Raw genomic sequence first — 17,978 nt, forward strand, 5'->3', positions numbered from 1 at the left:
AAGAGATTTGGATTGTCATATTTTGGGGCTTATTCTTTGTTAAGAATTCCTCAGTAAGTGGGGGATGGAATGGGATAAAGCCCTTTTCAGGTGAGCGGTTAACAGGAATAAATCTGAGAGGTCTGTAGGTGTGGGGCATGACTGGCAAACAAAAGTGAGATTATTTTGACTGGAGTCAAGTGTTCACAAGCCTAGTGAGAAAGTGTTCCTGGTGGGTGGGGCTCTAATCTGCGGGGCATTGAATGTCAATTGTCATAGCTCAAGATACTGTTAGAAATGGCCTGGTTCCCTGCAAAAGACAGGGCAGACTGGCTAGATCTGCCCATGGGGATGGGGCAAGAGCTGCAAGGAAGTCTAGGTGGCAGACAAGGCGTTAGAAATGATATGCAGAGGTCTACAGAAACAGAGGCAGGCGGTCACCAAGGCAAGTAGGATTGGTGTTTGAAGGTGGGAGACAAGTCTCAGGCTTGGAGGTGCTGGTACTGGGCGATCTAGGACAGGTGACACTGAGAAATGTAATCAGAAATTAAGGGAATAAGAAAGTCAGGCAGCAGTCAGCAGGCTCCAGCCACTGAGCTCAGGTTCATGGGCAGATTTCCAAGCTCTGGAAGGAGGAAAGAAAGGAATGGAAAGCAAGAAGCAGGGCCCCCACCCCAGAGGGACCGGGCAGAGTTCCAAGCCAGGAGTTAGACCTGGAACACGGGGCCTGACTAGAAGTAGGAACGGTTGACACTACATCCCAGAGTGCTGAGCTGAGGTCTTCTCATTCCTTCTGTGTAAGGTTATGCCTGGTCTTGGACGTTGGGACGTCTCTGCAGGTGGGAGTGGAGAGAGAGGCCCAGCTGTGTGGATGGGAGGATGCAAACACTGGAGAAAAGGCTCAACTCAATGCTGGCTGAAGAGCTTAGGCTTTATGTGGTAGGAAAAGGCAAAAGGCAAAAGACAAAAAAAAAAAGGAAAAATTAAAGTAAGGGAGGATCTTAATCACAGGTATATTTCAGCAAGATTAGTTTGACCCTACTGTGTAAAATGAACTAAAGTTCATTTGTAATAAATTTCTACTATTCCCCTTCCTGAATACTTCTCCAATGTGTTCATATTTTTCTCCCTCCCTCCCTCCCTCCCTCCCTCCCTCCCTCCCTCTCTCTCTCTCTTTCTTTCTTATGTCTGTCTGTCTCTTTTTTTTGGTTAATCTTCACCTGAAGATATTTTTCCATTGATTTTTAGAGAGAGTGGAAGGGAGGGGGAGGGACAGAGAGAGAAACATCGATGTGAGAGAGACACATCGATTGGTTGCCTCCTGCATGGATTGGGTATGGAGCCTACAACTGAAAGTGTGTGCCCTTGACTGGAATCGAACCCAGGACCCTTCATCCGCAGTCCGACGGTCAATTCACTGAGCCAAACCAGCTAGGGCTGTACCTCTTTCTAATACTGTGAGTGAAACTATATTATTAACATTGGTAATATTAGTTAACGAATAAAATGTTAATTTCATCTGTTTATTTTTACTTTTTAAATTTGGCAGCTAGAAAAGTTGAAATTACATAAATGGCTCAGATTATATTCCTATGGGAGCAGTATTGCTCCAGTCCTTTCTCCATGTCACAGTCAGATCTCTTAAAAATGCAAGTCTTCTCATGTAACTCTACATGAGACCCTTTATGGTCTCCACTGCACTGGATAAAATCCAGATTCTTTAACATGGCTCCCAACCTCTCTGTAATCTGATGCTTACCTCAGCTCTCCACAGCCCTTCCCACTGCACTCATCCTTCAGGCATATCAAACCATATCCAGTTCTCGCTGTGAAACTGCTTTGCTTTCTTTGACACCCATGCCTCTGCTCATGCCATTCCTTCTCCTGACCCTTTTTATTTGCTAACTTCGGCTTTCCATTAAAGTCTCAGCTGTAGACTTTCCTGACTCCTTGACTCTGGATTAGGTGCTTGTCCGTGATGCTAGGGGTCCCGCCATGTGGCTATTCCATTGAATAGTCTCACGTTCTTCTAAGGGTCCTATTTACGCATGTGTCTCCTCCCTACACTGTAAGTTCTTTGACAGCTGAGGCTCTGTATTGATCCCTAGCACCTAGCACAGCACCTGAAGCATAGTGGCTGCCTACGTGATTGTATGCATGAATGAATGGAGCCATTGTGCCAGGCAATATGAACCTGTACTGGGATGATGGGAATGAAAAGGACAAGTCACTCAGGAAAGAGCCAGTATGGACTCATAATTCTTGAGTGCTGGCAACTGTGTGAATGCACCCCTGATTACAAATGGGTCTGAAGACCTCATGTACTCATAAGGTGCTTTAAGTCCTAAATAATTAAGCAACAGCAAAGATGCAAATAGATGTTCTATGGACAAAACAGCATGGTATTTGGAGTCAAAAGACTTGGGTCTAAGACCTGGCTCCTTCACATTGTCTTTGTAATCTGGAACTTTGAGTGGAGATAATAATACCTCTACTTTTGGAGCCGTTGTGAAGATTAAGGGAACTACTATATGTAGAATTACTTTGTAAAGTGACAGAAAATGTTAGTATTTACCAACACAAAAATATGCATACCTGCACATAGGTGATAGGCTGTGGTAGCTAAATTACACATAATTCTGACCTCCCTCAAGCGGGGTGGGTAGATTTCAAACCACCCTAGTGCAGAGGAACTTGGCTAGTCTACACGGGGTGAAGTTATATATTTCCATCGATATGACTCATGGAATATCCTGGTGAAAGAGTGAGCAACAGGTACAGTGGTCTGTGTCCAGGCAGATCATTCTCTCTGGGTGGCTGCCTTCCCTCTGCCTGGTCTATGATGACCTCGCATTTGACCTCTATGCTTGGGCTTATGCCTTTCCCTCTGCTTGGATTGCTCTTTTCTCTTACCCAGCTTCCCTGAACCCTTCCCCATTGCCTTGAAATTCTGTTCATACTTAAGTCTCCTTCAGGTGGCTCACAGCATTTAGTATTTCTAAAATTGCTTCCCTCCCTGCCCCCTTCTCCCCCCAAAGAGATCCCACTCTCTGGTCTTCTCTCCCGTTCCCTGGTCAGGGATAGCACTAACATTGAGTATTTCCAAGGTGGGACATGAGAGAAGGCCTCCCATCCTGCCCCCAACATGTGCCAGACTCTTACCTGGGATGTGCTAGGATGGCCATTCTAAGTGGGACCAATTGTAACACTCACAATCTGGTTTGGAATTTAGAGTCTGGCTGGTTCCGTAGAAGCCCACAATAATGCTCTTCCCTCTTGCCTGCTTGCTTTGTTCATTTCCTTCTTTGCCTCCCTTACTTTGGACCCAGGAACAGTATGTACCGTGCAGGTCAGTGCCTCACACATAGGATGTGCTCTGTTAAAGTCATTAAAATAGTCATTTATTTATCTGAGCCTTCACAGAGGATTAGTTATGGGATAATGGGATTACATAAAACAAAACAAAAGCATACTTCATGTGTCCAAGGGACAAATATCCAGTTAGTATATTATACTATTACGACAAATTAGTACTCACAAAGTGAAGATATACTACTAACTTCTTTTTTGGGGAAAAAACATACAGTACCAGCCTATTCCCAATTACTATGTAAGGATGTGAAAGTTGGACAATGAAGAGGCTGATGGGAAAAAAATGGATTCATATGAGATACGGTGTTGGAGGAGAGCTCTATGGATACCCTGGACCGCCAGGCAGAAGAACTAGTAGGTCCTGGAGCTAAACTGACAAAACTGAAGCTGTCCTACTTCAGACACATAAGAAGGTAGGGTTCTTTGGAAAAGACAATAATCCTGGGGAAACAGAAGGCAGTTGGAAAAGGGAAGACCAAATATGAGATGGATTGTCTCCATCGAAGAAGCGATAGGCCTGAGCCTACAGGAGCTGAGCAGGGCTGTTGAGGACAGGACATTGGGCATCTCACTCATTCACAGGGTTGCCTGGAGTCAGAGGTATGTTTGGTGAGCTAGTGGGCCATGCCCAGGAGTCTGTTCAATCTGTGATTCCTCTGAGTCCTGGGCTTTCCCCCATTCTGTTCCCTCTGCCTGGTTGCTTGCCCCTCACCCCCAACCCCTCCCTGTGCTATTTCTAATTCCATCACATCTTTCAGAACTCACTTTCAAGATTATTCTCTCTGGGAAGCATTCCTGAATCCTATGGGCTCAGCTTGTATACTCCAATAGCAACCTTTCTCTCAGCATTTATGATACTGTAATGTACATGTTTTGTCTGTTTCTCTCTCTAATCTGTTAGCACCACAACTGTCTTGTCAAAATTTATTTCTGTATTGCCTAGCACAGCGCCTGATATATATAGTGGACACTCAGCAAATATTTACTGCATATTCATTGAGTCAACAATAAGTAGGTAAAGAAATCTTTTTCAGAGCCTAGAATAATTTCAGCGTAAATTTCAGAGGTATGATCCAGCCTTTGGCTAAAGTGACTCTCTTACCTTTACTGATTTCTGTTCCATTTAACAGATGTAATAACAGGTATATAGATTTGGCTGCATGTAACAGAGAGAGCCAATTTCACTACAATGTAAACAAGAAGGAATTCTATTTCTCTCTCTCATGAAATGGTCCAGAGACAGGCAGTCCAAGGCTGGTATATGGCAGCTTTGTTCTGTGAGATGATGGCCATGGCCAGGCTCTGTCTATCTTGCTGCTCCACCATCCAAGGACAATATCCTTGTCCACATGGTTAACTGTCATGCCAAAATCCTAGCAGGTCTAATTTTGTTTTGAAATCTTTGGAACCTACACCCAAAGCGAATTTAATTTCTTTTTGGTACCTGGAACTGATTCTAGGGCCTTTTCGACCTCCTTAGGGCATCTTGAGTCTGCTATAAATTTATAGAACTAATCACATTGAGGGGTTTTCCACTGATTTCCCAATCCCCACTTTATCCCTAAGCCTTTTCGGGTGGGGAAGACTAAAAACTTAGCCCGAGTTGGGTACGTATGCCAAGAATACCAGCTGGTCCTTGTGCTAAGCTCATGCAGCCTTCATTTCAACCAAGGGTGGTGTGGTTTCCTCAGGCACGGGACACATGAACGTCACAGCAGGACATCCTGGCAAGTTATAGGAGAGAAATTCCTTTGAATAATGTTAAACACATTACCTATTTGGCTATAAGAAAAAATATACTACTTATTTTGTTATAAGGTGGCCACATAACTTATGATTGCACCATCATTTCTTTACAATGCTTTTCTGTTGGGTTTATGATATTCTGGAGAGAAATCATTAGATTTTATGATTAAGGTTTGAGATGAAGGCCACCCAACTCCATCAATTCTCCCCTCCCACAATGTCCTGTCCTCAACAGCCCTGCTCAGCTCCTGTAGCCTCAGGCCTATGGCTTCTTCGATGGAGTCAATCCATCTCACAATTTAAAAAAATATATCTCCCTTCCTCCCTCCTTCCCCTTGGAGGGGAAGGGCAGAAAAGCCAGGGTGGAAGTGAGATCTCTGTGTAGCTTTCCAGACCAGCAGCTATTTGCCTAACTAGAAGAAGCTGAATAAACCAAGGTCATGACACATCCCTTCTCTAGCCCCAAACTAAACAACGTTTTCATTCTACAGACCTCACTTTACGTCTTAGACAAAACAGGATCAGTATGAATTCGTCTGAGTTGATTCTGCCAGTTGAACAAGAAAATCAGAAGAACCAAAGATCTGTTTAATATTGTTCCTGGCAAAGGCATTATATGAGGTATTTTCTGATTTTTAAGAAGACATGATATACAACCAACAATCAACTCTCTAAAGTGGTAAAGTTCACTTTTCTTTCTGTTTTGCTTGTCCCTGTGTGAATAGTTACCAATATTTGTAGCGTTTTGGTTAATTATTGTTATAGTTATATTTCCATTATATGTTTTTCTTTTCTCTCCACCTTCTCAAAACTTCTCCTTTAAGGCAGAAACTTTCCATTCATGGTTTCCTCCAAAAGACAAATATTTCTGGGAAAACACTGCATTTAAGCTATTCAGCAATTCTGGTGTTATGTAACTGACCACACTAAGGCTTTCAATTAACTTTGGTTACATTTTATTGAAGATTGTCATCGAATAGAATAACTAGCCATAATTTTAAAAAAAACCTTTTTTTATGCTTTTAAACAGGGGAAGTCCTCTTGAAGTATGTATAATTTCTTGTGATAGCAACAGAAGGTAAATCTCATCCTTTTCAGTATTCCAAAGTCCACTGACTATATCCCAAGCCTGATCTTAGCGTTGGGGAACTTTCAATTGCATGAGCTTTCCTTTCCGAGCGCATTTCCACAACTCAATCCCTCTGTGTTCTTCTCTTCCTCGTGCTCTTCTCTCTCCTTAACTTTGTTTGGTTTTCTTCATCTGTGGGTGCCTGAGACTCTGTGTCTCTTCCCCTGAGAAGGGATCGTATGATTTATGGTTTCAAACAACTTCCTTATGTACATACCAACTTGCAACTAATGTTCTTCATTTCTAGCCTTTATCTTTCCTTCTGATCACTCTTCAATATCTCTGTTTTCTTTCTCCTCAGAACTGAACTTGTAATGTTTTTTTCCCCCAAACAGAAAATCCCCTCCCCCCTTTCTCTTTATTTTCATGTCTCCACTTCAATCCCAGTGTCCCAGCCTTAAAACCTTGTAGGTTTCTTTTCTTTCCCCTCCTATTTACTTGCAATATGCTGCCTATCATCAGGTTGCAACATCAATTTTTTTTAAAAAAAAAATCACTGAGATTCATTTCTTTATTTCAAATATTGTCTCAACCTAGGTGTTAAATATTTGGCATGTCCACTATTCCAACAGCTTCCTGTTAGTTCACTCTACCTCTATGCTTTCTTCCCTCTAAGACAACCTATGGGACATTATTAGAATCATCTTATTCACACTCTGCTTTATCATTTCAATGTCCTCTTAAGAAAAATTCAAGAATCTCCATCAACCAACTACTGTATCCAAACCTCATTTCCTTCGAGTGTATGAGCCACTTCTCCAACCAAATATCATCCTTTGGCCCTGCCATCCTCTCCCCTGGAAGACCTTCCTCTCTTCCTCCCGGTCCATATTTCTTTTTCTTTAAAGGCTGTAGCTGACACAGCCTTGTTAAAGGCTGTAATTATCTGCAAGTCCTTTAAGAGTGAGTGCCTCCTGACCAATTTTCTGTGTCCTCTCGGTGACACATTGCACAGTCTGCCGGCTTTCCTAATCTGTACTCTCTGATCTGTGGATTTGCAAAGTCCATTTTTCACTTATGCTCTTTATGCCCCTTCTCTACTTTTTAGAGTATAAGCAACTTAGAGGTGGAGACAATATTGAGTGATTCATGTATATGACTCAACAACAATCACTAAGCACTTACTTGAATTTATAGCATGGCATTTATCTACATATTTAGCTGTCAATCAAATAGTTGTTGAGCATCTATTCTGTGCCAGGCACTGTGTGAGCTGCTAGAATACAGTGGTGAGAAAAAAACACACAGACATTTCCTCTGTCTTTGCAGGGTTTGGGGGAACAGACATTTACCAAATAATCATACAATTAAATGTAAAATGAAACTGTGATAGGGCTACAAAGAGAGGAACATGGTGCCATGAGAGCACATCTTAGGGTGGGAGAAGGTAAGAGGGAGGGATGTCCCCAAAGGGAAGAATCACATGTGTAAAGGCTCTGTGATGGGGGGAGCCAGATATGTTCAAGGCGACGATGACGATGACTACTACTTCTAGACAACATTGAGTAGTAACCATGGTGCCAGATACTGTGCTAAGGGTTTGGTGTGGATTATCTTATTTAATTCTCACTATGAGTCAAGGTGTTTGTATCCCTATTTTTTATAGGCTTAGCGATGTTAAACACCTCATTTCAGAGAGAAGTGATGCATCTAGGACTCAAAGCCACCATGCTTAGTCTCTAACTTATACTGGTTCTAACTTATTTGGATTTTCAGTACCATTTTAATACCATTATTATGGAAAAAGTAGGTTCCTTAAGCCCCAAAACAACATATGATTTGGCTAATTGCCCAGTGCGTCCTTCTGTAATTTTGGTCAAAGTCTTCATGGCATCAGGTCCCTATCTTCCATTTTGCAGAATGTTTTATTATATATAACACAGACCTGGCCTCATGTCTGAGCTGACTGTTAAATGTTTTCAATCAAGGGAACAGATTTCTAGCTGTCCTTTTTCTTTTACAGAAATCTATAATTAGATGAGGAATAATACTCATTAGTCCAAGTTACACATAGTATTCCAGTAACCAACTTCCTCCTCAAGGGAGCATCATCAACAATTAAAAGCAACCACCAACTATTGGTGAAATGTTTGTCATCATGAAGTCCCCTGCTTTCGGCCTGCCATCTGTCAGGGCTATGTTTATGTTTCCTCTGTTTCCACTTTCTACCCAGGGCAGCCTCTTCTTTAGTTGTAGTAGGTGCATCTAACATTGGCTTGTGAGTTGCTTTCTTAAATAGAACTTAATAACAGCATTGAGATTTTAATTTATACCTTATAGTATCTCTGTGATGATTAATAAAATTACTTTGGTCCCTCAGAAAATAGAAGCAACTCTCTATTGCTTAAAGAGTGTTTAAGAGGACTGTACATTTTTTTTTATACTCACCCGAGGATATTTTTTATTGATTTGCGAGAAAAGAAGAAAAAAAGAAAGGAAGGAAGGGAGGAAGGAAGAAAGAAAGAAGGAAAGAAAGAAGGAAAGAAAGAAAAAAAAAACAAAACATCAATGTGAGAGAGAAATATTGATTGGTTGCCTCCCATACATGCCCCGACTAGGGATAGAACCCGTAACCTAGGTATGTGCCCTGATCAGAAATTGAACCTGCAGCCTCTTCGTGTATGAGACAACACTCCAACCAACTGAGCCACCTGGCCAGAGTGAGCACTGTTCAAGGTTGAAAACTTAAGAGTGGGTACACAGGGCAACCCCAGTCAGCATAGCTAGAAACAACTCCAGCAGGCTGCCCAGCTGATAGTGGGGAGCAGAACATGAAGTACATTGGTGAGCAACATAGCCCATAGGCCTGAAGAACAGTAGTTTGCCTTTTGACAATACTTGAATATTGTTGGATAAAGGAGTAAAAGAGCAACATTTATTTGCTTATGTCCTCCATCAAAAGTTTTTTAGGGACATACAGATAGCTGAAGGTATAGTTTCTGAATAAAATGTTGCCAAATGGCTATTATCAATTCCATTTAAAAGTGGGAAAGGTTTTCAAACTCATCACTTTAGGTAAGGCTGCAGGCATGTAGAGGCAACAGGCACTCAGCAGCCCGAAGGTGTGGAGGGGAAATCCTGACCTCTCACGTATTTAGCTTTCTTCACCTCGCTGCCGTGGCTGTTGTTATTAGTGTTATTATTATTGATCTCTTAGGACCGTTCTCCAAACTTATCATTGGGCATAGGACATTATATTCCAGCAATGAGTTTGAGGACAGAACCTAGGCCTTCCCATTTCTTCCCATCCCATGCTGATATTGCTGTCTTCAAGACAAGTTTTTCAGCCCCAGCTGTCTTGGCTCAGTGGATAGAGTGTCAGCCCGTGGACTGAAACGTCCCGGATTTGATTCTGGTCAAGGGCCCTGGTTGTGGGCTCTGTCCCCAGTAGGGGGCATGCAGGAGGCAGCTGATCAATCTTTCTTTTCTCATCATTGATGTCTGTCTCTCCCTTCCTCTCTGAAGTCAATAAAAAAAAAAACAAACCCAAAACAGGTTTTTCACCCTATATATCCAAGTACAATATCCATTATTCTTACACTGCCCATTCTTTTCTGTTATGCAGTCCAAGCTATTACCCAAGCAAACATGTAAACAACCGGCAGATTGCAAACCAAGATCAGTAAATGAATACAGATTTACATTAAAAGGAAAGAATGGGAGGACGGGGGTGGGGGTGGGGGTGGGTGAGGGCAAGGAGATATGTTTTAATTCAAGGCCTCTGACGTTCCAAGTACTCTTTCAGGTGCTTTATTATTAACTATGATGTTGTACAGTAGATCTCTAGAATTTTTCCATCTTGCATAACTGAAACTTGATATGCATTGAACAGCAACTCATTTCCCCTCCCCTCCTATCCCTGGCAACTACCATTCGTTCTACTTTCTGCTTCTATGAGTTTGAATGCTATAGATACCTCATATAAATGGAATTATGCAGTTCTGTCCTGTGATTGGCTCACTTAACTTAGCATAATGTCTCAAGGTTCATCTGTGTTGTCACATATGACAGGATGCCCTTGTTTTTTGAGGCTGAATAATATTCCATTGTATGTATACTCCACATTTTTTTAATGCAATCTGTTGATGGAGATTTAGGCTATAAAATCAATATATAAAAAGCATTTGCATTTCTGTACACTAACAATGAAAATGAAATTAAGAAAATCCCATTTGCAATAGCATCAAAAAGAATAAAATACTTAGGAGTAACTTAACCAAGGAGATCAAAGACTTGTACACTAAAAACTAGAAAGCATTATTGATCTCCTTTTAATAAAACTGGTTATCTTAGGATCATGCTAGGTCATGGGTACACTAATCTGGTAAATAAATTCAAACTTAGTTATAAATGACTTGTTGGTTTGTCCTTCCCACATTATGACTAGGAGTATTTCAACCAAAGGTGTATGTAAGAAGGTAACACTGACAGAGCTGCCTGCAGGTGAAATATTTAAAAATAAATATTTTAAGAATTATAAATTGCAACACTAGATTGCTCTATCTAGCATAAAGCCAGCCTTTTTTTCACCCTAGCCAGTTTTGCTCAGTGGATAAAGCATCAGCCCATGGACTGAAGGTTCGCAGGTTCAATTCTGGTCAAGAGCACTGTTAGGATCTTGTCCCTGCCCCGGTGGGAGCACGTGCGGGAGGCCACCAATCGATGTGTCTCTCTCACATTGATGTTTCTCTCTCTTTGTCTCTCCCCCTCCCTTCCACTCTCTCTAAAAATCAATGGAAAAATATGCTCAGGAGAGGATTAATGATAACAAAAAACCAACAACCAGCCTTTTTCTTTTTTTATCAGCATTTGGACAAAATCACATTCTTTATCAGGTATAAATACAAGTAATTATTCTTGGGAAAACCTCTCTGAAATGACAACTTCAGCGAGAAGACATCATTTTAGATTTCCCCACATGGCATGCATACAGAACTTCAGTGAGCCTGCGAAGATACGGTTTGGGAGGAAGTACAGTAATAAGGGAATGGAACTCTTTTTGATCACTTACCATGTGCTAGAAGGCTTGCAAACATATTTCATTTAATCCTGTTCAAACGCTATGAGGTAGATGTTGGTCCCACCTTGCAGACGAGGAAATTAAAGCTCAAGGAAGTAGAGCCAAAGTTTTGCCTTCATGTGAGTGTGGATTTGAAGCTGGGTCTGCTCGAAGTCTGTCCTTTCCTCTTTCCCCACCAGGTGGCCAGCCAGGGAGAAGGTGGTGAGATCTGAGTTATTGGCTTCCCTGTCCAGGAAGGCTTCCTGGAAGGGGTGAGGGCAAATGAACGACTTGATATCCCCGAAGTAGAAAATCTTCAGTCATCTTCAAATTTGCAGCGATGGTGAAATTAATCCATGAGTACATCTTGTGGTCTTCAGAGTCACTGAATAGGTTCTCCAGGGGTGGCCTGGGGGCCTGAGGATGACTTATAAAGCAGGGAGTTGGGCTTCCACATGATTTTCCTCAGGACTCTGGGGCCCTTGTCCTGGTGCTCGCAGAAGGATCTGGTCTTCCTGTCTCCACAGTTACTGAGCCCTGGAGGTTCTGGTTGGGTGAGGAGACCATGGCTGAGTGACTCCAAGATGTCCTCAAGTGTCCTAATGCCCTTTTGTTTTTCCTTGATGGACTGTGTCATTATTCTGCCTTCCTGGGAACATCAGGACACTTGATTCTCTAGCTTTTCAAACAGCTCGTGATATATTTATTATTAACCAGGGCCTACCTTATGCCTTACCATGGCAATTCATGAGAGATCTTTAAAAACAAAACAAAAGGCGATTAAACTCATTTAGGGGTGAATAGTGTAAAAGACATGAGCCCTAAAGGTTTTATAATTGGCATGGAATTCCATAATGTGCCCAAGTCTGATTGCATTATCTTCTGGTATCGTGCTGTTGATTTATTAACATGGAGTCTAAAAATGGCCATAATCTTTTATCCTGAGAGCAGATCTTTCTGTTATGACCAAACTCCCTCTGGCACGCTCTCCATGAACGGCTTTCCCCCCTGTGGTTATTATCCTGCTGTGTCCCTACAGTACAGACAAGTGGAGATGGTGACAACTCACAAAAACTCGCCCACCCACTTTCCACGCACTCAGTCCCAGCAGAACCCTTTTCCGCCTTCCCTCCCGATGGCCAGGTACTGTGGGATGACCGATGGTTTGTACTGGGTGGTAGAGTCCAGAGTAATTGCCTGTGAGTAGAATGATGATGTGGACCAGGGTTCATACCTGGGCACAGGTTCTGGTACAGCCTCTGAGCAATTCCTTTTTCTTTCCTTTTCTTTTCCTTTCTTTCTTTTCTTTCTTTCTTCCTTTCTCTCTCTCTCTTTCCCTTCCTTCCTTCTTTTCCTTCTCTCTCTCTCTCTCTCTCTCTCTCTCTCTCTCTCTCTCTCTTTCTTCCTTTTTTCTTTTTCTTTTGCCTTGATGAAAAAACTTTCTGCATTCTAGTATTGCTTCACTCACGGGGCCGCCCTGATTTAATCGGCATTCCATAGGTAACAGGCAGATAACACGTTTTTCCAGCCCTCTCCTCCCATCCTACTTGCACTCCTCCTCCTTTATTTGTTTTAGCGAAGGGAGAAGACACATTTCTGTCCCCTAGACCGCACCCGATTCTTTTTTGGCACCGGGTGACGGCCGGGGAGAAGCGGGTCACCTGCAGAGCGTGGGGGAGCATCTCCCCGCTAACTTGATCCCTGGGGCTTCAGGAGCGGAGCGTGCGCTCCCAGGCACAAACAGGAAAGCCTGACATCACGGAGTGGCGGAGTGGCGCGGGGAGGAGTCTGCGGCGCCCTCGCTGGCGGCTCGCTCGCCGCGCTCCCTTTGTGGCCGGAGTCGCGCGCACCGGCGGCGGCGGCGGGGGCAGCGCAGCGCGTGTCTGTGCTCGGCGCGCGGACCGGGGCCGGGACCCCGCTGGCCTGGGAGCAGGGCGCACCATGCCGCGTCGCCGTACCGGAGGGAAGGCTGAGAATGAAATTGCTCTGGCAAGCTAAAATGGTAACGGAACCCTGCCTCTCCCGCTTGCTCCGGGCGCTCGGGACTCCCTCGGAGTGAACGGAGCGCCCTTCCCTGCTCGGGCGCTCAGCCTTCCCGCTCCGGCCGGCCGTGTGCCTCCGGCGCCGCGGGTCTGCTCGCTTCCCGGGAGCCCCCCTTTCTCAGCTCTTGCCGGCTGTGTGGGGGGCAGACGTCTGTCCGGAGGGACAACTTTTAAGGAGAAAGAGCCGGGGCGAACCGCGGAGCGCTCTGTGCCCGGCGGCTCTTTCACACGGACTTGCAGCTCAGCCCGGGACGTGGAATCCGGGGCGTCCAAGCACGCGTCTAACTAGAGGCTGCGTGATGATGTGTCGCTTCTTCTGCACTTGCCAGAGGATTTTATGGAAATGAAAACTTTCCACCCCCCGCTGACTTGTTGGGTCCCCCGAACAATAAGAGGAGAGAAAGGCGATGGGAAGGGGTTGACTTCCAAAAGCGTCAGGACCCGTGGCATTTTAAATGCTTGTTTGTGTCTGACTTTAAAATGCAGTTCGCTCCAATAACGGAGCCACTTCTAAAAGTACAAACTTTTTTCCTACCAAGGAATTGTTTTTTCTTTCCTTTAGGGAGGAAAAGTTAATCAGGACTAAACCAGAGTTTCTTTAAGAAGAAAAAACTATCCTCCTGGGGAAGAAAGAACACAACACACCACACACCTTAAAAATTATTTAAGATATGCGAGTGAGTCTAGGAAAATAACTAAATGGAAAAGTCCGGGGATCCTGATACCACAGGAAAGGGCTGGGGGCCAAGAAAATCTCAGCGTTCCCTTTATCGCAATGTGCCTTGCATGGCTCTGATTGTAATATTTATTTTGAACAGCCTGTCTTTTGCCCTGAGTGCTGGGGTAAGCAGCAACGCAGCTGGGAGAGATTGCGGTTTGCAGAGAGGAGGGAAAAACAAAACAAAACAAAACAACCTTTTTCTTTCTCTTTCCCATCCCCTGGTAGAGCTCGATTCAGGACTGGGGTGAAGAGGTAGAGGAAGGAGCTGTCTACCATGTCACCCTGAAGCGAGTCCAGATTCAACAGGCTGCCAATAAAGGAGCAAGATGGCTCGGGGTGAGTAAAGCCGGAGAGATGTGAACTTTGGAGCTGCTGTGTCTGTTCTGTGAATCTCATTATTATTTAGCAGAGGCTGGCTTCTCCCTCTCCCCCCATTCCCTTTCCGCCTTAGAAAGAAACTGCCAGTGACCAAGTATTTGCACCAGCTGTACAGGGCTGTCTGTTTTTGCACTTAATTTTTCCCAAAGCATCTTCCCCAGGTCCCTCAATAATTCAGAGCCTCTTAGAAACATCTTGAGGTATTTGGCAAATAGAGTTGGGATGGAGGAGCAGAAGGTGACACAGAAGAATAGGACCAGAAAGCAGCACTCTGATAGACAAGAACCATAAGCAGTTTTGTCCAAATGGCACTCTTTTCTCTCCCGGTCTCCCTTCTGCTGATGCTGACAGCCCCTCTCTTACTCCGAAATAGAGTACCCAGAATGCTCAGGGGACAGACCATTCCAAATCTGCTTCTGGTGGGGGGTGGCAGATGTCCCACTCTTACCTCCTTTCTACAGCCCACGAGGAGGCAGATGCATGCTCAGTGCCCGCGGCTCATGTATAGTGCACATAGACTGCTGGGCCTTTGGGGAAACACTGCCTCCATAAGCAAGATTTTTCCCACTGAGATTCTAAAATCTTGAGTGGGATCATGTGAGGTTATTCCTTATCACCTAATGGATCCTTCAACATGTCCCAAATAATTAGGGGGTGTGAGAAATGGAAAGCTTGGCGACAGGATGGCTAGTTGAGCAAGCGTCAGCATGTGGCAGAAGGAAGGAATTATTGATCTGGAACTGGAAGTAAGTCTCAGAGAGAGCAGTGAGAGGTGGCACTAAAGCCTTGAGAAAGGAAACAATGGGAGAGCCAATAGAGGGGATGAATGTGGTTTCACTGAGCCTTGTTCTAGCCACACTCAGGCTTTGCCGGTTATGGGCTTGAGGGCAATGAAGATTATGCACTTGCATCAATCTTTATTGACTTCAGGTCTCAGAAAATTCAGTGGTGGGCCGGCATGGCTCAATGGTTGAGCGCCGGTTTAATTCCCATTCAGGGCACATGCTTAAACTGCGGGCTTGATCCCCAGGGTGGGACGTGCAGGAGGCAGCCGATCAATGATTCTCCCTCATCATTGATCTCTCTCTCTCTCTCTCTCTCTCTCTCTCTCTCTCTCTCTCTCTCTCCCTCTCTCCCTCCCTCCCTCTCCCTCTCCCTCTCCCTTCTTCTCTGAGTTCAATAAAAATATATTTAAACAAACAAACAAAAACCAAAAAAGACCAGAGGCAGCATGTGACTTGTAACTCCCAGAACTTAAGGCAGGATGGCCAGCAGCAACGATTTCCTCTGGCCCGGGCCTGCTGGTCTGCTGACCTCCTGACACAGGCCTTCATTGCTTTCAGCTTCCCCAGCTGCTTCAACTCAGGTCTTTCCTGCTCTGTACTTTGGGCTGAGGTCCCACCCCCTAGGAGAGTGAACTGTTGGTGACATCTGCAGGTGTGGCCTGACTTGAGGTCTTCATTGGACAGGTCGGCGGAGACTTAATCTGAATATGATTTAAAAATGAATGAGGTGCGTCACCAGTAGGCCTGCTTGGGAAAGAAGAACTGGAGTGCTGACAAGTCATCACTTTGCTTTTGGTGGTGGTGTCGATGCTTTTTGTTTAGATGTAGTGTTGATGTGGTTTGCCCTGTCTGGGTGTTGCAGAATGATTCACAGGTCCTCAACCAGCTGCCTTCAAAAGGGTCATTATATTTGCTGATGCTGGTGGTTCCTCTTCTTCTAATGAGACTGATGTTGCTTGGGTGACAGTTTTAGGTTTTAGCCAAACATAGTAGCAATGAATCAGTCATGGAGAAGTGGAGGGGTTAACTGTAGCCCCAAATGCACAAAGTATGGTCCATTGAGATGTTCACAGTGACTTAGTAGCAGTCTCACTGACTGGCCTGTACACTGGCCTCTGCTTCTCTCCCCCTCTCCCAGTGTTCCCAAGTTTATACAGTGTTTAGAGTTGGTTCACCCAGACTTGGCGGTAGAGCTGAAATATTGAGAGAGAGGATGATGTAAAAAGATTGCTTCTAGTTGATGGCGGAATCTGTCCCTTCCCTCCCATTTCAACAGCGTGCTTTTCGCTGTTACCGCCCCAGTCCTCAAGAGCAACTTCTTAGGAACTCTCCAACTCTGATCCCACTAGCCTGTGTTTTGTGTGTGTGTGTGTGTGTGTGTGTGTGTGTGTGTGTGTGTCTGTTGGAAAGATCTGTTTTTGTCCTTGGAAATTCCAGACTTAATTAAATGTGACTCAACCAATGGAGCCATAGCAATTCCAAAATCTTTCTCTTTAGGACTCAGTGGCTTCTCCATGTTTATTTTCCTATATTCTAGTAACCCTTTCAAAATTCCTTAAAGCAACTGGTTTAAAGCAAACTAGAGACTGAGGTGAGGGTATTATTGAAATAATACAACAACCTGGAGAAGGTGGAATCATGATTATATCCACCCCCCCAATGGAAATTAATGCCCAGAGAGATTAAATTGCTTGCCAGGGTCGCACAGCTAGGAAGTGGAAGAAGAGGCTGGGTTTGAACCCAGATGGTTAGTTGCTTGCTGTCAGGAACAGCCTTAATTATAATACTGTTTTCAGAGTAGTGGAAGAGAATATTGGCTCAGAAGAGCACATATACTTCTGGTATAATCTTACCCTAGATACTGCACACCTGGTGAAGGACTTGAGCAAGGTGGCTTCTTTTTTTATGATTTGAATGATCTCTTGAGCTACAAGTTGAGCTTTTTGTTGCGAAGATGTGTGTCTTATCAATATGCTTTCCATTTTGGATGCGTAAAGTGTGGTGCACTGAAGATATGGATGAGGCTATGTAGCACAAGAAGGTGAGCATAGCTCTCGCTTACATGCCTGTAAGACTTATTTTAAAAAGCCTAAAAGACTGAATGCAATTTTGGTAGTTTCTAGTACTCAGATCTCAAAACATGATTAGATTCAGTTTGGGAAGGACAGCAAAATGATTTTATTTTATTTATTTTAATTTTATATTTTTATTGATTTCAGAGAGGAAGGTAGAGGGAGAGAGAGAGATAGAAACATCAGTGATGAGAGAGAATCATTGATCAGCTGCCTCCTGCATGCTCCCCACTGGAGATCGAGCCTGCAACCCAGGCATATGCCCTGACCAGGAGTCAAACCTCAACCTCCTGGTTTATAGGTCGATGCTCAACCACTGAACCACACTGGCCAGGCAATAGCAAAATAACTTTACACCCTTAGATGTGAAGTATCATACCATCCACAACATGTAGGGCATTCTTTTGTGTTAGTTAAATTTTGTGTTCAGTTAATCTTTTGAAGTAAAACCCTCTGTCTTTGGTTGTAAATCACATGACCGAGTATGGCCCAGGCTGGGTTTACTTACACATGTAGCTGCAGCTTTGCCCACTGACAGTGAGATTATGTCTGGTAACTTTGAAAAACCAAATATTATTGAAATACCAATCCAATATTTATTCTATAATAACATCATAGTCTGAGATAATTTTACTGGGCTAGAGCCCTCAAAGAAAGATGGCTCCAATTATGTCATAGAATCATAAAATCTCAGGATTGGAAGAGATTTAAAAAAGTAATTTCATCCAACTATTCAGTTAGCTTGTAGAATGTCC

General features: G+C 43.8%; 1 protein-coding gene across 2 annotated transcripts in view; it reads left to right on the plus strand.

Moving 5' to 3' along the window:
- RGL1 (ral guanine nucleotide dissociation stimulator like 1) overlaps positions 1–17,978 on the plus strand; it is a 215,119-nt gene that overhangs the window by 81,776 nt on the left and 115,365 nt on the right. The window contains exons 1-2 of one of the 2 annotated variants that reach the window (XM_081113218.1): positions 13,062–13,227; positions 14,214–14,324. In XM_081113218.1, coding sequence (XP_080969344.1) covers positions 13,201–13,227; positions 14,214–14,324 — 138 coding nt within the window. In that variant the 5' untranslated portion in view covers positions 13,062–13,200. Of the gene's footprint in view, positions 1–13,061; positions 13,228–14,213; positions 14,325–17,978 lie in introns of those variants that run through there. The other variant, XM_081113217.1, reaches the window with a different exon arrangement.

Source organism: Myotis nattereri (assembly GCF_964212035.1).
Source record: "Myotis nattereri genome assembly, chromosome: 18".
Lineage (NCBI taxonomy): Eukaryota > Metazoa > Chordata > Mammalia > Chiroptera > Vespertilionidae > Myotis > Myotis nattereri.